Here is a 21,897-nt window from a genome sequence, read left to right on the forward strand (position 1 = left end):
GAGTTATGTCATGAGGTCAACAGAGTAGTGTACTGTAAAGAGTTTCCTTGTGTCTTTTTGTGCTCTGCCATTTCAATCAGATGTTTTTTATCCCCTGCTGGCCGAAAGGCCCGACGGGGGATTACGTCATAGCAATTTCCGTCTGTCTGTCCCAGGAAGGGTGCTCACCTTCTGAAATCAACTCCTCTCACAATTTTTGCAGGAATTTCACGAAACTTGTCAGGATTCTTTGTTATATGTCGGTACTACGCATGTTGCAATTTCGTTAAATTCGGTCACATTTTACCAGAGTTGCAGCCCTTGATTTAACAAAATTATACTTTGCCAAGTTCATGAGTGTGTTTTCCTTCTGAAATCAACTCCTCTCAGAATTTGTGGAGGAATTTCACCAAACTTGCCGAAAGGCTTTGTTCTATGACCGTTCTACGCATATTGAAATTTCATTTAATTTGGGGAAATTTTACCAGAGTTATGCCCTTGATTATTAACAAACTTGTACTTTGGCAATTTCATCAAGGTGTGCTTGCTTTCTGAAATCAACTTCCCTCACGATTTTTATTATTCCCCTGCTGGCCGAAAGGCCCGAAGGGGGATTATGTCATGGCGATGTCCGTCCCAGGAAAGGTACTCACCTTCTGAAATCAACTCCTCTCATGGTTTTAGGAGGAATTTCATGAAGCTTTACAGGATCCTTTGTTATATGTTGGTAATACGCATATTACAATTTCGTTCAATTCAGTCACATTTTACCAGAATTATGGCATAATTGCCAGCAGTGGATATTGTGCTCTCGGAGCACTCTTATGACGTGATGTAGCACATATGTGCTTCATAACACAGTTCCACTAATTGATAATGATTCTCATCTCATTATCTCTAGCTGCTTTATCCTGTTTTACAGGGTCGCAGGCAAGCTGGAGCCTATCCCAGCTGACTACGGGCGAAAGGCGGGGTACACCCTGGACAAGTCGCCAGGTCATCACAGGGCCGACACATAGACACAGACAACCATTCACACTCACACCTACGGTCAATTTAGAGTCACCAGTTAACCTAACCTGCATGTCTTTGGACTGTGGGGGAAACCGGAGCACCCGGAGGAAACCCACGCGGACACGGGGAGAACATGCAAACTCCGCACAGAAAGGCCCTCGCTGGCCACGGGGCTCGAACCCGGACCTTCTTGCTGTGAGGCGACAGCGCTAACCACTACACCACCGTGCCGCCCCTGATAATGATTCATTGCAGCTAATTTTTTTTTCATTGTTCTTGATTTTGTTGATTAGTTGTTGCAGCTCTAAGTTGTATGCAATCATCCTCTTGTGCTGTAGGATGAGCACTACACATGGCCCAGTGTATTTAAGTGTGTGTGTGTGTGTGTGTGTGTGTCTTACAATTATAGGTCGAGGAAGGGGTGAAGGAGGGTTTTACCAAAGAAGTTTTGATGATGTGGAGGGTGGCTTTGGACGTGGAGGGAGAGAGATGCATCGTTCTCAGAGTTGGGAGGAAAGGTAACCCTCCACATGCTATTTAATGATACTGACACTTTGGTTACCATTCAGAACTACTGTTCTATGGCCATTTTTATATATAAACACACTTTTTTTAACCCTACAGTAGAAATTTAGACCTCAGCAACTGTATTTGTGATATTTGTTCCACATTTGGAAGAGAGAAAAATGGTTAAAGCAACACTTCCACTTTTGTAGCTGAAGAAACAGAGGTGTGTGTTTTAGAGAGAAAATCAGGCTTCCAAGAAAGAAGGCTTATGATAACATGGAGATGTTCAGTATGAAATACAGACGTTTCCATTTTAAACAAACCTAAATCATTCTTAACAGAATAATTGGAAATGAAATATTAATTAATTAAATTGTACTGTTTGATATGAAAGCTTCTGAATAAGTTCACATCAGCAGGATTTGGTCTTTATAGCCGAAACACTTGAAGTTTTTTGTTTGTTTTTAGCAAGTATTGTTCCCTCCCAAATAATTCTGTACAAGATCACATAGACATTGCCGCTGCCGCGGCCTCCCTCCCCCTCTTTTTTTTTTCCTTGCTAATTCCCAGCCACAAGCTAACCGGCCCCCACCAAAATAAATAAATAAATAAAATAAAAAGAAATCACACTGCATCTAACAACCGGAGAGAGTGAATGCATACACGTGCTTCTTCTGAGACCCTTCAAGCCAACCTCCATATCGTTTTGAACTGCTGCTTATGTTGCATCACAAGGCAATGTAATACACTTGGAGGAATGTGCTATCTGCCCTCATCTGCATACATGAGTTCATAGACGCCCACCATTGGCTGCTGTTCTCATCCAAAGGCCGTTTCCAATTTTGGTCTCTTGACCCTTTGCCATGGATGGCTGTGGCATCAAGATTGAAACTTGTGATCTCCCCACAATAGGAGTCACTTGGGAGCCCAACATGACTTTTTTTTTTAAATTTTGCATTTTAATGTGCTTTCCCAGTAGTATGAAGTATATGTGGTAATATTTATGGTGAATTAACTGTTTTTTGCGAACATCTTAAGACACGTATTATAGAATTTGGATACATGTTCTATTTTTGTCTTATAAATACAATTAATGTCAGCAAGCTGTGAACTTGTCCCAGTGAAAGTGTTAAATGTCTCGAGATTTCATGCACAGTGATGTCAAACACACTGGCAAGCTCCGTCTGTCTTCAAACTGTCTGGCATCAAGTTTGCAGTCCTTACATTAGCTTTGCATGACCTTGTATTCAAAAGTTTTTAACTAATCTACTAGATCCAGAAGACTGATGCAAGATGGCCTTTCCCACAGATTTGAAGATTTGGACGTGAGAGGTTTTTTAATACCGGTTGGTGTTCGCACTCAATAACTGGAAAACAGGCCGTGCTAGTTTGTTTAGTCAGTGACCAGCAGTGTGACATGGTGTCATACGAAGTGTAACATGAGCTCGCTGATGGCCAAAACTGGCTAGTGTCACTTTGGCTGACAGGAAATTGAGAGCATCTATCCTATGCAGAGAGCAGTGGGGAACTTTGTTGTTTTAACCAAGGATGGCTGTGGCATCAGTTATTTACTGGTATTACAAGCTATGTTAAAAGGATAGTTCGGGATTTTTGACATGAATCTGTATGGCATCCCCATCAGTAGTGTCGTGCAAACACACTGACTTACCCCTGACAGCATCCTGTGAGTCCAGTTCTTGTCCAGTTTTGGTCCAGACGAAAGTAGTCCGGCAAGTTTGTTGGGGTCACGAACGTAAAACGTTTTTCGTCTCAAAACAGTATGTGTTCAAAAGAGTGATATATTTGCATCACAAAACCGTTGCCAAATAAAAAGTCAGACCTCGAAATCGCTTGGCACTATTTTCTCTCCCTTCTTATCACTGCGCGCTGCCGCCAGGTGACAGCCACGGCTGTTTCATTCATTGTTTTAGTGATGGGAATTTCGGCTCTTCTTACTATAAGGAGCCGGCTCTTTCGGCTCCCAAACGGCTCCTGAGATTTTATTTTTGATTTAATTGCTGCAATTAACTAATTAATTAATTACATTATTATTTATATTTTATCAATAGGATGTTTTCCATTTTATTTTTTAGTTTTTGTAGCCATTGTAAAGCTTTGTAAAGTATAGCAGTGTAACAATGTTCTAGCTATAGAAATAAAACTTACTTACCAATTAATAAATTTTTTTCTCACAAACATAATGCAAAACTGTGTTATATTACCAATATAAAATACACAGAAGACATCAACTGTTTATCCTTTATGGCTTTATTTCACACACGACCTTGAACAAAATGCCACAAAATAAATTATGAAGTATAAATCAGGCCTAAGAAACTATGAAGCAAAGTTGGAAATTATTTTAACAAACACAGAACAATGTGCAACAAAATATGTGGCACCTTGAGCGCATGTAAAAAGAGAAAAAAGTGCCGCACTCTGCTCCACCAGTAATGAGAAGCTGCTGGAACAGCAAATATGCTCCTGTTATAATGACTGCTGTCTCGTTGTATACCGCAGATTAATCTGGCCATGCCAAGGCGGTTGCCGACCGAACCTGTCAATTTATGAGTGACAATTTATATCATGAGCTTTAGGAATTCACGGCAACAGAACAATGATCATGGTTGTCAAATAGACAATCATCCTTCAGCTGAGCTGAACTCTCTCTCTCTCTCTCTCTCTCTCAGCACCTAAGGACAAAAAACTAATTCGGCTCCCCAACTCAGTTCCCACCGAAGAGCCGACTCCCGTCGTTCACTTCAAAGAGCCGGCTCTTTGAACCGGATCGTTCGCGACCGACACATCACTACATTGTTTACTGCTAGCAAAGTTAGCGACAACATGTCTGACTATGACGGTGAAATGTGTGCGGAGATTCAGCCACATCTTTGTTGCTACAGCCTGGATAGTCGCAAGTGCGCACCATTTTCACAAATATATTATTGTATAGGTTATAGAAGGTGATAAATTTGTCGCTGTTCTTGCTCTCAAATTAGCTTGTTAGCGCCGCTGATCTGAACTCCTAATCACTGCCAAACAATGGGAAAGGTGTTGATTCCTGCACAGATGTCAACATGACAGCGCGCAGTGATACCGAGGGAGAGAAAATAGTGCCAAGCGATTTCGAGGTCTGACTTTTTATTTGGCAACGGTTTTGTGATGCAAATGTATCACTCTTTTGAACACCTACTGTTTTGAGACGAAAAACGTTTTACTTTCGTGACCCCAACAAACTTGCCGGACTACTTTCGTCTGGACAAGAACCGGACTCACAGGATGCTGTCAGGGGTAAGTCAGTGTGTTTGCACGACACTATTGATGGGGATGCCATACAGATTCATGTCAAAAATCCCGAACTATCCCTTTAAGATGTGAAGACTGATATTATAAACATCAACAAACAATGAACTTGTTTTTGAATTCTTTAAACACCCCCACCCCCCAAAAATAAAAAACCCAAGCTTCCAAAACACTCAACATCTGGCACAAGAGTAAGTTGCTGGCTTAGAACACAAGTGAACACCACTACTGGTGGGCCATGAGGACTGGGTTGGAGAAATCTACACGTGTTAAACAAAGCTTTACAAACCTGTTGTTCTGTTCATGGCCCAAAGTTACTTTTGTGTAGGACGTTTCTCACACAGGATTCATGAGGTGTGAACATGTGTGGTAGACAACACTAGTGGTTTGGTCTTGTTGCTCATGTCTTATAGTCACGCAAAGATAATAAGGCCAGGCTACCCTGACAACTGTGTGGTCTTTTTTTTTTTTTTTCCTTTCATCAAGGGGAGACAGAAGATTTGAAAAACCAAGTCGAAAAGATCCAGGTTGGAATAGCAAATATTTGCTTGTTTTGCCTATTTACAATCTTTAAAAAAAAAAATTTTTTAAGTGGAAATTTGTCAATTTATGCATGGGGGAAAAAAAAAATTCTTTTATTCTCTTAGATGGAGCTCCAGCCCACTTTCAGCTCAACCACTGTAAGTCCTTATGCAACTTTTATTTGATTAATTGTATTGCATGGCTGTTGTGAAAGTGATTTTCTATATGATTCAGTGACATTTAATTTAATATTGCACTTCTATCTTTCCTTGTCTCTCCCCCCTCCCCCCCACCAAAAACACACACGCATTTGCACACAGTGCGGGCCAATTACGAGGATGGTGGTACAGGGTTGGTGCGAAAGCACGATTTCACGCGCTCTGAGAGTGAGAATTGGCGGCTGTCGCGTGATGAACAGAATGGTGAGGATGAGGAGGGTGGCGGTTGGCGTCTAGCGGGCTCCCGCCGGGAGAACGAGAGATGGTGCCCACCAAGTCCAGGTGGGAGGCTCCATATGGCCAACCTCCTTTTGTTTAATTACTCTCTAATCTCAGTTGTACTACATCTTATCTGTGTCATGCTAAGGATGTGAGCATGGCCATTTATAGCGCATTTTACAGTTCATGTTAAACGGAAAGAAACCTTTTGCAGTGCGTTCCTGAGGGTTCAAATTTGTCCCAGTTGATGACGGACATTTCAAGCAGTCGAGACACTTGTATTGCCTCTTTGGACCTCCGTTTTAACGACCTGAAATTATACATAACTTTCGTAATTTAGCAGTATTAATCAAGAGGATATTTGTTTTGGCACCATGACATCTCAGTTACACGTGTGTGCACACAGCACATGACTGTGTTGCTGTTTTTACAAAGCAGATTCTGATGGAGTTCTGTTCCCCGGAACTAATCATTGACCTTCAGTATTGCTGATTTGCATGCATGGGTTTTGATTGGACTGTTCATGTAGTTTTAGGAGTGGTGTGAGAGTAGTGTGCATCAGGTCTGCATCATGCAGTGATTTTATTGGTAGAGAGACAGAAGCCACTGGTGTCAGAGTTCCAATTACTCTGGTACTCTCAGCTTGCTTTATGTTGTTATCTTTGTATGAAATATGCTCAACCTCTTGAATCCGCTTCATCACAATGAGTTAATCGCTAACTGCTCGGAGTTCAACTGTCACCACCATATTTCACTCCTTCAGAGGTCATTTTGTAAATAAGTGAAATTCTACCAAGGCCATGTTTCTGGTGTGCCTATTTTATAGGTTTATTTTAGAACTACCCATCAGTTCTTAATCTAAATAGCTCACTCTGACCAAACCTCCCTAACCCACCCAAACCACATATAATGTTTTCCAAGCCCCCATAACTGAACTTTCTCTCTCTCAAGATGGGCCACGTTTGGCTGGGGGATGGCGGGAACAGCCAGATCAGCGGCGACGCTTGCCATTGGACTCCCGTGGGGAGGAGGAGCGTGGTGGGGGGTATAGGCGGCCCCGCTCAGCCAGTGGCAGCATGGAGGACGAAAGGGACGCACTGCCTGAGTGGTGCCTGGAAGATGCAGAGGAGGAGACGGGCACTTTTGACTCCTCTGGAGCTTTCCTCCCACTCAAGGTGAGCTGAAGAGAGGCCCGCCATGCGCAGCGATTGTGCGCTGATCTTTCTGGCCTCTGTTGAATTTTGTTCTTAGGTTTTTCAACATATTACTATTCCAGCAAAAGTTAAATATTCAATTATTGCCTGTTCTTATTATGGGAAAAGGACAATAATCAGTGCAGAAACATGCACTGTATTGTGTTGCTGTTTTCTCTCATTTTTCACACTTTGTACAAATGTATGCATTTACTGTCCAATTCTATGCAATGTAATATCTGATGCTATGATGATAATTAGATATTGGAACCGTCAAATAAGAGGCCATGTTCCTCTGTAATTTTTAGCATTATAACAGTTACTCCATGTTATCTAACCAAATTGCTTATTGCTACATGTTTTAATAATAGCCTGTTAGAATCTGTTTCTCTTTCCAAAGTCTTCGTTTTTATTCATTCTCTGACGTGTAATGTATAGCTTCACTCACTCACTCACTCACTCATGGTGGCCTCAACCAAGTCGCACGCCTGGAGCTCCAATCCCAGAGATCGAAACGGGCGGTCGCCCACTCGCCAGTGCGAGTTGGAAAGGGTACGGGCGACTAGTGACATGTACTCGACCGAGTGGGCGACTGGCTCGCCACGCTATATATATATCAAACTACTCACTGCCTCGATGGTTTCTATCAACGATTCTCGCCCATTTTAAGCAGAACTTGGTCTATTTTACCGTTTTTTTAATGATAATTTCAATAGATTTTGTGAGACATTTGTCAAGTTGGCATAGACGCGGGCACTGCCATATTGTTTACGTGCGCAGTATACACCGCTACATGCAGCATGGCTGCGCAAAGTTTCGTTTCTTCCCATTCATTTTCGTTGCTGCCCGTGAAGACAGATATAACTTGAACTGCTATTGGTCAGATAGATTAGACCCCCGCGAAGTTTAAAAGTCCTTGGCTTGACATTTCTGACAGCCATCAAAAACGGATATCGCTCAACAAGTATGTGGCCCTTATTCAAGAGTGTTCACAAGAAGTCATCCACCATTCCACCCAAATCATCCACCAATCCATCTAGGAATCAGAATGAGCCGAATCAACCTAGCACCAGCAAGGATACACGGATCAATCAACCTAAGCCCTAAGGTTTCGAAGATTGTGATGATGATGAGATGACTGAGGAAGAAGTTTATAGACAGTTGAAAATGATCACTCATGTATAATATGGTTGTATTATATGAATAAATAAATATATAAAATCAGCTTGAAATTTGTAATTATAAATACGGACCAGTGCTACTCCATTCGGACCAGTACCTCTGAGAGGCACTGGTCCAAATGGACCAGTGCTCCCAAATTCCCGTTACGATCCCTGCAATCCTGTCGATCAGCCATGCAGTTGGCTAGCTCAGCAGTACTGGCTGCACCCGGGTCCCTTTTCAGGGGGTTGATGAAGGTTGCGGGGGGATGGCCTTGACTTCTGCAACCATAGAGAGGCTCCCACAGCACAAGCTCACCAACAGGCAGATTCTTGTGCCTGAAGCAGTGGCCCACAAGCCCAAGTCTCCGCCAGGCCACCTTATCAGAAATTCTGGGAAGGGTAACATGTATAAATCTTCATTTGGTACATAGCTCTGCCAGCTGATGTTCAGGGCCGCATGTGACATTCGAGTGTAGAAGCCATCGAGAGATCTTTCTAAGGTAGAGGTAAGGGACCAGCATTTGCATCCGTACAGGAGGACAGACTTGACGGTGGCCACAAAGAGCCTACGCTTCAGCTCGCGAGAGACACTTGATTTCCAGATCTTACTCCGATCATTCAGTGCCTGCCAGGCTTACGGACTTTGATATCCTGCTCAGTTGAATAGCTTTAGTTTTTTATTTAATGGCTGAAATGCCCTTGAGTGAGACACCTAACCCCGGGCTGCTCTACATATGTTGTACGTTGCTCTGGATAAGAGCATCTGCTAAATGCCGTTAATGTTATTTTGCTCTTCTTTGTTTATCTCATCAGAAAGCTCCCGCGGAGCCGATCCTTGAGGAGGCAGAGCTAGAGTTCCGTCCACTGGAGGAAGGTGAGGAGTGCTGCGAGAAAGATGAGAAAGAAGCAGAGCATCCTGAAGAACCGGGCAACAAGCACCAGACCACTAGGCATGAGGGTATGGGGGAATATTAAACATTTATTCAGTTCTCAGTTGACCTCTTATAAAACGAAGTGGTCTCAGTATTTTTGTCTCCGTGTAGACTATATTGCTGTAGCCAATTATTTAATGATAGTATTTATATGGCAAGTAATACTTGCTCAGATTTGATGTGATGGATGCTTTTTAATAGCTATTGGGTTGTCTGGGTTATCATACCTTGGTTATCAGTGCCTTGATGGTAGAGTTAAGATGTTTGATTTTGTATTTAGACTCTGGCAAATCAGAAGAGGCTTCTCCACCTGCTGCTCCAATACCACCTGCTCCAGAGCCAGCCGTGTCTATATCCCTGCCCTCCAGCCAGCCAGAGAGGGTGGAGGAGCCAGAGAGAGCAGCAGCAGCACCTGAAATCCGAACTGCTGCAGCTCCTTTACACTCGACGTTGCCTATCTCCATACCACACAGCACAAATACACTCAGCACACTAACAGGTAAAAGCTTGCGCTTTAGTTCTTCTGTCATGGAGTATGTGTTTGTTGATTGCTGTCTGTCAAGAATAATATTCCAAAACCATCAAAAATAGTAATTGTGAATAATAGATATACAGTACCAGTCAAAAGTTTGGACATACTCATTCATAGTTATGACTAAGTATATCCAAACTTTTGACTAGTACTGTATATTGATATACAGCACAAGTGTAGATTTAGAAATCAAGATAATTATTTACGAAGTCTTTTTTTATATAACAAGACACTTACTAGGGTGAATACATAACCTGAGGATATCTGTGATGTAGGAAGAGTTCCAATTCATCCAAAAATGTTTTCAGTGGGGTTGAGGTTAGGACTCTGTGTAGGCCAGTCTAGTTCTTCCACTCCAAACTTGGCAAACTGTATCTTCACTGGACCTTGCTTTTATCACAAGGACATTGTCATGCTGGAATAGGTTTGGGCCCCTTAATTCCAGCAATGGCAAATCTTAATGCTATAGCATACAATAATAAGTTCAACTTGTATAACGCTTTTCTCACACCCAAGGTCGTGTTACAATTACAAAAAAAAAAAGGTCCACCAAAAGAGGGTCAGGATGTAATTCCAGTGGTGTAGCTGCCAACAGTCTCCCCAAAAGATGCACGAAGGTATATCCCATACCGCTTGCACAGCCACCGCGACGCCACCAGGCAACATCGCTCAGAACACTGCGCCATGGATCCACAAAGTGAGCACAGAAGCACTGATGCAAAGAGCACTGATGTCCCAAACCGCCTGTACAGCCACCATGATGTCACCAAGCAGCATCGCTCAGAACACCACACCGCACCAGGCACAGAAGCACCACTGCACAGAGCGCTGGACAACCCTGATGTTAAAAAGAGCAACAAGCTCATTGCAGTTCATAGCGAAGACTACAGGCATCACCCATGGCGGACCAAGGCCTGAAGAGAACCGACGCCCAAAACTGGGTCTGGAGCTATGCCACAACCGGCGGACAAAACTTTCAAACAAGGAACAAACATCAAACCACACAAAAAGAAAAACAAAGGGGAGATGAAAGAAAAAAGTTCTGGTGAGAAGCGGCAGCCAAAATGCGCACAACGTACTCTCAACCGGAAACGGAAAAGGCCATTCTGGACAGTCGTGTGCTTTGTGGCAACAGTTTTGGGAAGGGCCACATATGGGTGTGATGGTCAGGTGTCCACAAAGTTTTGGCCGTAGTGTATGTGGAAGCACTGATGAAATTGAGCAAAAAAGTGCAGCACAAAGCAGTCATATACAGTAGTACCACTCAAAAGTTTGGACATTTACCCGTTACTATGAATGAGTGTGTCCAAACATTTGACTGGTATCGTAGCTCTCCAACCTGCAGAAATGTATTGAGGGAAGGTAAAAATGCCAGACACTCAATATCCTTTACCTTCAATCCTGAGGAGCTGAAACATTGGACAAAAATCTGCCGACTTTTTGGACAGTGTATGTTGCATCAGAAAAGTTTTTATAAAAGAGGATGACTACTATGTCCACTGAGAGCTCATTTTTATGCCTCCGCCACCTTAAAGGAAAAGGCAACTTTTGTACAAAACCAGGTGTGTAATAGGAGAAAAACATGTACGTAATCAGTTCCGTTAATTATTTCCATTATATATCGAACATGAAAAAATATTTTTAACTTTGAAATCATGAATTGACACAGAGGAGTCGAAGTTGGAGGAGGCAGCCATTTTGAGATTGTGGGCAACTATAAACCAATCAGAAACTTTCGTTAATGCGCCTCCCTCTGATCTGTGACGTCACTGGGCCCATGAAAACAGTGTTTACAAGCAGATCACTGTGATTAGGAGTCCCAGCGGGTGGCTTGTATTCGATTCGTTTATATCCCGACCTTGTCAGCTGTCAGATTTATGTTCATGGACCCGGTAAGCTGGTAAATAATATTTATTTATTTTTTTCTTTACCAAATTCTAACAGAAAACGAGAGCGCCCGAAAGGGAAAACCGAGCCGCTTCACGCATGCGCAGTAGGCTTGGTAGGACAAATCCAAATAGGAGTCATTCAGGATTCAGCCATGGCTCCGTGTTTTTACTCAACCAAAGTTATACAGTATTATGAGCTTTAAGTTGCATAAATAAAACCATTTGGTGAAACTTTGAAGAAGTGATTGTACTGGTTTTTTACCTTATTACCATGAAGCACTGAAGAGTTCTTTTCAGTGGTGGGCCGCATGACGTCACGCAGTAGATCAATATGGCGGAACGCATCTTTGCTGAGCTCAGCGCAAGCCCATATTATTAAAAGTTAAAAGATACTGTTATGCGGTCTGTTCTTTCTCTATAAATTCCATGATCGATTACTTTATATATTTATCTATCTATTTGTGCTGATTTTGTACAAAAGTTGCCTTTTCCTTTAAGGTGCAGGAGGCATTATGTTTTCGGGTTGTGCGTCCGTCCATCCCGAAACCTTGTGAACACAATATCCAGGGATGTGATTTTTCCGCGAATTCGCGGAATTCCGCTTTTTTCACCTCAAAATTTGAAAAAAAATTTTTTCCAATTTTTCGCTCAAATATGCGCATTCATATCCTATTCGTTCCGACTTTCAGTAATTCCGTCATTGAGATGAAACGAGGTACGTGATTGGCCCATCGCTCTGTAACAACCAATGAACGCGCTTGTTAGATAGCTGTACGTAAGCTCGCTTCAAACAGAGTTGAAAGATGGCAGCCTCCGTGATCGAGCTTAAAGATGCAAATCGAATTAAAGAAATCGACAGAATAGTGAAAAACAAGTTCCGCTGGGAATGGTTGGAGAAAGAGGTTGCTACAGACGTTGGACATAATACCGTGAGACATTTGTTCAGGTCGGGGTGGATCGTCTCTCGCGCGGGGGGAGAGAGAGATGGCATGCTTGCTAGAGGCCCCTCTACGCATCAGCGTGTTATCTGTGAGTGTGTGTCGTTTGGTCACGAACAAACTCAGCTTTTTATGTGTGCGTTTTGTCCGACGTGGCAGAGCCGAGTGTGTTTGACAGGACACGGTTGTCTGGGTCGAGCTAGTGGGCTTTGTGTGTGTGTTTAGGGAGGCGAGAGGTTGGCTGACGGTCACCCGGAATGAGTTCACGTACCGGCGCGCTGGGCGGAGAGGAAAGGAAAGAGAGGAGGAGATGCTGTTCGTCATTTAGTCCGCGGAAATATTTCCACTTTGGGTGTAAAATGACTGGAACATTTGCTCAGGGAACAGACCCAACACCAGAGTTAGCTCCTGAGTTAGCACGGCTTGCTAGTAGCAGTGAAGTTCTGTTACTTTACACTCAGGCTTGTTGCTACTTAGCCATGTAGCTAGCAAGAGCTTTAACGCACCGCTTAAACACAAGTCTGTCAAGGCCATTTATTTATAATTTAATCCTATTTTGGAGCATGTATAGCTTCTTCTGGCTACATAGAAAGTCAAAATGTGTTGCAGCTGCCTGCTCTGGCTAACAGGCTAAGTGAAAGTGAGCGCTGTGCAGCTGGAAACGCCCCCTGTCCTGTTGCTCCACCACGCTGATGAAGAGGAAATCTGTTGCGCTGAAGACCGAACCGCTCCATAAGGCATATAGAGTGCACTAGAGAGACGACAGGGGCCCCCTGTGTAGGGCACTTGTATAAGAAGGAGGAAGTGATTTGGGATTGAGCCTTCAGTGTGTGTATATGGAGGCTACTATATAAAGTTCATTTCGTTTTAGAGAAGTGTCAACATCATCTTGACCAGTGTTATCAGCCAGGTTGTTAAATTTATTTATTATTTTTTAAATTATTTTTTAAAAAAGTATGATAATTATGAATGAATGAAATGAACTTAATTAAATTTACAACCAATGTAGATACATTACATTATTTACACATTAACGTGAGATCTAAGGCATAATTAACAAAATTTACAGCAATAAAAAAAAATTAAGGGTGGCACAGTGGTGTAGCAGTCAGCACTGTCGCCTCACAGCAAGAAGGTCCGGATTCGAGCCCCGTGGCCGGCGAGGGCCTTTCTGTGCGGAGTTTGCATGTTCTCCCCGTGTCTGCGTGGGTTTCCTCCGGGTGCTCCGGTTTCCCCCACAGTCCAAAGACATGCAGGTTAGGTTAACTGGTGACTCTAAATTGACCGTAGATGTGAGTGTGAATGGTTGTCTGTGTCAGCCCTGTGATGACCTGGCGACTTGTCCAGGGTGTACCCTGCCTTTCAGAAATATGAGTAGAAATATTAGAGATATTGGCTTCTTCACAGACTTCTGATTGGATTGAATGGATTCAGCAAACACATTTTTTGTGAATGTTGTTTAGTGAAAGTGATTTTTATTCTTGCATATGAAAATCCCCAAGTGAGTGAACACTGTACAGTTCTGTATATGAGTCAATTTCACAGAAAACGTATTTTTATTTTTTTTTTGGTCTGGACGTGTTTTGTTTACATTTTGAGATTTCTAAAACCTTTTTATCGTCTCATATGATAAAACATTATCAGTTCTACCTTGCATTTCAAAATTTGACTACTTTGGTTCATTGACTACTTTGTCCCCCCACCAGGGCGCTGCCCTGGACCAGCTGTGGGCCTGCGGCCCCCAGACCCCCGGCTAAAATTTTCAGATAATTTCACCAGCCCCAAATCACATCCCTGAATATCTCAAAGGCTACTGAAAGGAATTTCACCAAACTTTCACCATTTGTGCGCTTTGGGACAAACATGAACTGATTAGATTGAGGTTAGAAGGTCACGGGTCAAGATTACTGTGAGGTCAAATGTCCATCCCCAAATCACAACTTAATAAGGCGTGTAGTCTACCAAGCAGAGGCATCCCCATCGATGCTGTTGGCGTCGAGTTCTATCTAGTTATATCTGTCAGATGGTCTTGGCTATCCTATCAAAACTTTAAAGGCTTGCAATGGCCAGCAGGTGCACATACAAACGTGGTCTACTACCCTTGCTTACTTTTCTGTTGTGTGGTGTTTATTTATTTAATTTATTTTGTTTGGTCTGTTTAAATAGATCTTCCAGCCTCCTCCCCCTCTGTATTGCCCACCCAGCAAATTACGTCGCATCCCAAGCCAGTGGAGGTGCCATTGGCAGTACCTGATGCACTCCCTTTCCCAAAGCGCATAGTGTCACCCATTAGCCAACTTGCAGCCGTGGCCACAGATGCGGATGAAGATGAGGGCCTCAAACACTTTGAGCAGGTTGGCCAGAGAGTACTTAGTTTTCTCTTCTTTAGGGAGGAAAATGTTGTGTGTGTATATTTAAATATTGTGTCTGTGTGTATGTATGTATGTGTGTGTGTGTGTATATATACAGTGTGTGTGTGTGTGTGTGTATGTGTGTATATATATATATATATATATATATATATAAAATAAATTTTATTGATGGGATTGCATCAATTTCCACTATTTTTTATATAATATTTTATTGATGGGATTGCATCAATTTCTACTATTATATTTGCGTAGGATAGGCAAGAGGCGTGTGCACGTTTGTGCGTGATTGCATGTCGTTGGGTTTGTGGTGTAGGATTTCACAAAACTATTGTGAAATCCATTTAAAATTATAATAGAACTTGGTTTCATCGAACATGTTTAAGGTAAAAGAAAATGTGATTTCACTAGTGTAAAAAGATGCCTGTTGATAGTCACCGTGAACTAACTAGTGGCATGGCTTATTTGATTCGAAAAGCTGTGAGAATGCATCATAGGATCTATCCAACACAAACATTTTTCTCCTTCTAAACTTATTTCCACAGTTAATGTAGAATCCTATTGATTTAAAAAAAATAATTTATTCTGATGGTTGTGGTCTGTTTTCTCTCCTTTGGTAGGAAGCAGAGAAAATGGTGGCATATCTACATGATGGTGGCGTGGATGATGAGCGTTTGGGGGCTAAAAGTGCAGAGCGACCCAAAGTCGGCTGCCTGCCACCATCCCATGAGGCTGCTCTCAAGTGGTACTACAAGGATCCTCAGGGAGAGATTCAAGGTGAAAATTAGCAGTGCAAAATGGCATACTCGCCTTTTAAAGCCAGCTTTTCAATAAAGGGATGTAATAAATTCATACAAGTGAGCTGTATGATTGCAAAAGCTGAATGTGCTATTGATGCATGGCAGATTAAAGGAAACAATGATGTCCCTTCTGCTGTGGATAATATTTTGCTCTTGTGGCTTGGGTCCACTTATCCCCTTACAAGGAAGGGCCATTGTAAATTAAAGTAATCCTAACTGCTCGTGATCATGTGATGATTCCTTTCTTGGTTAGAATGGTCTTTTACAGGATGACTGTACCCCATCCACAGGGCATGAGTCACTGAATAATTTAATGGAAATCATATGTTATGGCCTTCAGTCACCAGATTCAACGTAATTGTTCATTTGTGGGCGATTTTGGAATGAAGTGTTATACAGCACTCTTCAGCACAGTCATCAGAACACCAGTTGAGGAAATAGATTTTGGAAGGTTCAGAATAGAGTTTATTGCCAAGTATGTTCTCGCATACAAGGACTTTGCTTTGGTGTTTGGTGCATGAACAATTAAAATTAAAAAAAAAAAAATGAAAAGACAAAAGTGAAATGTACTTAGAATATTTACAATAAAATACAGTTAGAAAATAATCATATTAAGAGAATATGTGCAGTGTATTGTTCAACCCTCTGGGGTCTGAGGGTATTTTCTGGCACTCTAATGATTTTGGCATGCTCTGATTTTGTCAATTTCAACAAATCTAAGCAGTATTTTCAAAGTCAAGTTTGTTTGTATAGCACTTTTAACAATAGACATTGTCCCAAAGCAGCTTTACGGAATCTGAATGACCCAAAACATGAGCCAATTTTATCCCTAATCTGTCCCCAATGAGCAAGCCTGTGGCGATGGTGGCAAGGAAAAACTCCCCCAGACGACACGAGGAAGAAACCTCGAGAGGAATCAAAGTTATGACTTTTTGTATTCAGCACAAGTTCAGTTCCAATAATATCCATGTAGTATGTATGTCATGATTGTACTTAAAAAAAAAAAAAAAATGTAAAAAGCAGTTTTAGAACGGTGTTGGAATGTGTGTGTGTGGGGGGGTGGGGAACAAACATGACCTTACCCATTCTGTCAAACCATTTTGGTCACTTGAGGCGATTCTGTTCAGTCTTAAGGCCTCTGCATGCTCTTGCGACAAGGCTTTCGCAGGTAGCTTTTCGCAGACAGTTGTAATTTATTGTTGAGCGGGGAGTAATAGGCATGCGCGATGTTATTCACCGGCACAACGCAAGGGGGCGCGAAGTCGCTAGGAGTAGTTGGTGGGTGTGGTTAGTGGAGTGTTTATCCTCCGGTTACTTATAATGACTAGAACTTTTTTTTTTTTTATAATGACTAGAACTGGAGTCGTATAGATGTACGTACTTCCTCACGTCCTCAATCAACCGCTCTTCATGCTGCTCCATCTTTGCTCGTGTTTTTAAAAATGCTCGTCGTGAAAACAAAACAAACCGGGAAAGTAGGGAAGCGGAAGTGCGTGTACAGTGGATGTAGAGTGGACCAATCAGAGCCCTCTTGTCTGCGACGCTGTCTGCGAGGCTTCTGCGGTGGTCACAATTTTTGGGAGGTGCGCGCAGAGCGTCTGCGAAGGTGGGGGGGCTACGCAGACGCTATCTGCGACACTGTCTGCGAGGACTGGGTTGTCAGCATAAATTGGCCTTTAGGAACATCAATATCAAGCACCAAAACTTAAATCTACACCATTGATTTGGACAATTAACTGGCCAGCAAAAAAAATTAGTCATTGTTTTGGGATAAAGGGTTGGCAGTGGGAGGGGTATTCAATGAAGTTTTAGGCCCACTTTACACGGGGACGGTCTGAAACAAAAACGCAAAAGTCCGTTTTCGTTCTCACTTTTTTCCGCGTCTACACGACCGTTTTCAAGGAGGAAATCTGCGTCTATACGGTGACGCATAAATGTGTGGAATTCAATTGGATGTGCATGCCAGGCGGCTAGGTGGTGCTGTGAAAGACCTCCGCTATGTCTGCACGCATGCGCAACGTCTTCCGTCTTGTCTGATCTGCACATCTGCGCCACGAAAACTTTGACTACTCTGGCTATGGTAAGTAAGAAAGTAAGTAAAAAAGTAAGAGCATACTATACCCGCCTCTGTTCATTAACGGTATATGTGCAGATTCGGTATAGATGTTCGAAGGACTCCTGGACGTTTATTAAAGCTGCCAGAGCAGCTTGAAGGTCCGTTGGATCGATGTAATCAGACATGCTCTTACTTTTTTACTTACTTTCTTACTTCCCAGGCTGGCATGTACAGTATATGACACATGTATGATGTAAACGCGTACCCGACGTGAGCAGATCCGAGCAGAGTTTCGCGTATTGGGTAGTTTAGACGGATATGCAACGGGGGCTGTTTTTAACTTATCCACTCTGGAAGGCGTTTTCAATTTTTTCCGTTTTTCAGCCTCGGAAACGCCGTCCCCGTGTAGACGAAAGGTACTTCCGATAAAATGTTTAGTCGTTTTTACCCGACAGCGTCCTCGTGTAAACGGGCCCTTAAAAAAATATTCATTCAATGAGAAGAGTGAAAACCCCTCCCACTGCCAACTCTTAATCCCATCAGGTCAAGTCGCAATGGGTAAGGTCATGTTTTTTCACACATTCCAACACCGTTCTAAAACTGCTTTTTACATCTTCATTTATCTGGTATTTGACTCTGTTTTGTCTTGAAATTAACTTGTGTATCATTTTACTCCGTTCAGAGCCACAACCAACTGTTACACAGTTACTCTAATTTTGCTCCCACTCCAATTGTAAATTTTCCTCTTTAAACTCAAAATGGAGCAAAACTGACTATTTTGAGGAAAATACTTTTAACTCTGGAAAAATTGCTCAGTCATTTTTCCTGTGTATGCACTACAGCGCATGCATATCAACTGATCTGCTCGTCAGAAATGGAAGAAATATTTGCACTTACTCCAGCATGATGTTTGGCTGGATCGAGTCAATGTTTGTTTAAAAAAAAAAAAAGGCGCAGTTCTTGAGATTGAACCGAATCGCTGTCCTGAATCCTCCGAAGCGCATAAAATCCGTGTGCCATCTCGCAACAAGTTTTACCTCCAAATAGCCTAAACTATGTCTGACAGATTTTATCCTGTTTACGGTGGGCATTCCCACCACAAAAGAGAAACCGAAAGAGTGAAAGTGATCATCATGCCGTTACCATGTGAATAGTCTTTTTATGAATGCATGATTGCGCGCTCAGCGCTCCGACTCCAGTGTGACCTGAGGAAGGTGACAACTTGTTTCATCTAATTTAGGTAATTAAAAAAATATAATATTTAACAGTGGGCTCACAGGAAAGCATAAAGTTTGTCATGCTTGTATGATTAAAAAGCTCACAAAGATGTAATTATCTAAATACATGACCACCTCATTCTAAACCTGCCAAGCTTCGCCAGAGAAGTTCTCGACCCCAAAGCGTTAAATGACCAAGCTGTAAAGTATGTGCTGGAATGTGCAATTAAGAAGTCACAGAATGGAGAACCCATGTCAGGAAGTGTGCAGTACAGCAATTCACAAAAATTGTGTTCATTTAACACACATGATATTCAACCCTCCAGTACAGTTCCAGAGAACTGTAGAATTTATACCGAGGCGAATTAAAGCTGGTCTGGCAGGTGGTTTGCCCAGCACCTTAAGACAGATTATCCTCTTGTAATTTGGAAACATCTGTAGATGTGTTAAAACCACATATGGACTACCGTAGATGGGTGGTTTGTTTGTTTGTTTTATTTATTTATTTATTTTTGGTCATAGGTCCATTCAGTAATCATGAGATGTCAGAGTGGTTCCAGGCTGGATATTTCACAATGACCCTGCTTGTGAAAAGGGGCTGTGATGAAGGTTTCCATCCCCTGGGAGAAATCTTTAAGATGTGGGGGAGAGTGCCTTTTGCCCCTGGCCCTCCACTACCTCCTATACTGGTAATAACACACATTTATACCCAAGATGAGAAGTACAGATAAAGCTCTCTGGTCTTGTTGGGACAGGCTGAAGTTTGCTAACATAGTCACTGGTATAGTGTTGTAATATTGTTAATGGAATTGGATACACCAGAGCTGTACTTTCAAATCATTACGGAAGCTGCCCTCTGATGTGTGTACAGGGAATGGCAAATGGTATCTGCTTTTACCACAATGAGAAATAAAATCCTGTGGCATCATCAGTACTTGAAATTTGAGCAAGAATAGATATAAATTACCATTTATTTTGATTTTTATTAGCCATAATGAGAAACACAAAGGAAAATACATTCGTGAAGCATCTACAAGGCATTGCACACACTTTCGAGCTTGAGTTCCTACACATGAAGCAGTGGAGAGAGAACATGTCTGGGGGGGGGGAAAACTATACTTTGAGGAGCATTTGGTTGACAACTATTCAGACAGAATGAATATTTATTTGCAAGGCTTGAAGACCAGAAAAAATGCTGAACTCTAGTGCAATAGACCCCTTCGCAAACAAACCGACCGTTGCTAGGATGCGCGTGCAGCCTGGACTCAAACAATGGCGCTGCCCATAGACCGGCATTATGAGCTGTCAGATTATGCAAAACAATTGTCGTTACAAGATCGAGAATGCTACATAAATAAGTTAACTCTAACAAGTGGACATCGCCTACCGGATCCGCATTTAATTAAAGAGTGGACGGATGATGTTAGTAAGTTTTCCTCTGATACCTGAAGGCAGTCATACTATTTACAAAAAATGTCAAACTCAAAAAAAAAAAAAAACTATTTACAAAAGTAGCCTGCCATCAACATTCTGGTTACAGCGAGACTACAACTTAACAATGGGGCATTCATATTCATTTTGTTTTAATCAAATTATGCCAGTGATGTGATGGCAATGTGGCTTTAGCTACAACAGCAAATACCAACACTAAACAGCAATTTGCAGGAGGTAATGGCATGAAAGGAATGATAGTCTAAAGAGTGCAGCTAAGAGAAATTAGAGCTGCGTAAAAAGCGAGAGGCAGAGAGCAGAAATGAAACTGAACGGGGCGGGAGCTAGGTTAGAGCAGTCAACGTAAGTTGGCATTTAGAGTGAGGACACACAATTTTACCTTTCCATCCTTGCTTTAAAATTGTGATTTTCGGCATACACAAATAATGATGGCACAAAATCTGGACTGCTTGAGTCAAGCGAGACCTCTCCTACAAACAAAATTGCATGCAAAGCTAAGTTAACATGCTAACAATATTCATTACATTGTGTAACTATGACCCAGCTAATCAGACAAACGTTACCAAAGTATTTTGCTACATCAATAAACGAAGACTAGAAAGAAAAAAAAAAAAAAAAGAGAGATTTAATAAATAGCCTGATCTTACCTGTGATGAAGTGGGCGCTGCAAACCCGCGCATTTTTGATAGTGCTTTCATCCCAGTCTACACATTTGATGGCTTGTAGTCATAGACGTCGGCTTTTTTTTTTTTTTGGAATGGGTGAGATCCTGCTGGAATTCTGTACATTTTAACCCCATCACTGCTACGATTCTGACACCCAACAACACAACAACTAGGCATTTCTTCCAAATATTTCTTCTCGTCTCTACCGTCGCCAAAAGTCAGTCTGACCGTCGCCGAGTCTTTTTTGAGTCCAGGCTGCGCGCGCAATTTCCTCTTGCGTATGAATGATGTTTACTGCGAAGGAGTCTATAATAAAATTGAGCAAATCAAATGGCTGTTTTTTTTTTTTTTGTAATTTTCTTTATTTTTTTAGAATGTGCGCTTTGATGTTTGATCCTGCATCCTTTGGGTTACTTTTTCTTTATTAGAAATTCAGATGACTGATCTGGTATGGAGAGGTCCCCATAACCCCCCCCCCCCCCCCCCCCCCCCCCCATGTTCTGTATGTCAGATTTTGACCTTGTTTGTACAATGCTGGTGTGTCACTGAGACTTTGTGTGTGGGTGTAAAGGGTGATGCTGATCAGGAAAGGATAAAGAGACAACAGGAGCTAAATGCTCTAAGCATCTATCAACTTCAGCAACTGCAGTACCAATACATACTCAGGTAAGATCTCATCTCCTTGCGTTTCCCCACCGTCTACATCCCATAGACTATAAACGGCAATATCTAGTTGTTGGAAGTTTTTTCAAAGTTTATTATTATTATTATTATTTTCAAATTATATAGTGCCTTTCTCAAAACCCAAGGTCGCTTTACAATTATAGACCCCTTTCACATGACGTCACCGCGCCGCGAGATTTTGTTAGGCGCCATATTGGAAGACCAAGTACATGCACTCACAATATAAAACAAAGTACGAGCGAGAG

General features: G+C 42.1%; 1 protein-coding gene across 6 annotated transcripts in view; it reads left to right on the forward strand.

Moving 5' to 3' along the window:
- gigyf2 (GRB10 interacting GYF protein 2) overlaps positions 1-21,897 on the forward strand; it is a 92,267-nt gene that overhangs the window by 25,315 nt on the left and 45,055 nt on the right. For 4 of the 6 annotated variants that reach the window (XM_060906090.1, XM_060906092.1, XM_060906093.1 and 1 more), the window contains exons 6-16: positions 1,403-1,511; positions 5,290-5,330; positions 5,451-5,483; positions 5,646-5,825; positions 6,714-6,937; positions 8,932-9,076; positions 9,331-9,549; positions 14,576-14,763; positions 15,399-15,555; positions 19,374-19,540; positions 21,540-21,634. In XM_060906090.1, coding sequence (XP_060762073.1) covers positions 1,403-1,511; positions 5,290-5,330; positions 5,451-5,483; positions 5,646-5,825; positions 6,714-6,937; positions 8,932-9,076; positions 9,331-9,549; positions 14,576-14,763; positions 15,399-15,555; positions 19,374-19,540; positions 21,540-21,634 — 1,558 coding nt within the window. The remainder of the gene's footprint in view (positions 1-1,402; positions 1,512-5,289; positions 5,331-5,450; positions 5,484-5,645; positions 5,826-6,713; positions 6,938-8,931; positions 9,077-9,330; positions 9,550-14,575; positions 14,764-15,398; positions 15,556-19,373; positions 19,541-21,539; positions 21,635-21,897) is intronic. The other 2 variants (XM_060906094.1, XM_060906095.1) reach the window with 2 other exon arrangements.

The sequence above is a fragment of the Neoarius graeffei genome, chromosome 23, assembly GCF_027579695.1.
Source record: "Neoarius graeffei isolate fNeoGra1 chromosome 23, fNeoGra1.pri, whole genome shotgun sequence".
In the NCBI taxonomy this organism is placed as follows: domain Eukaryota; kingdom Metazoa; phylum Chordata; class Actinopteri; order Siluriformes; family Ariidae; genus Neoarius; species Neoarius graeffei.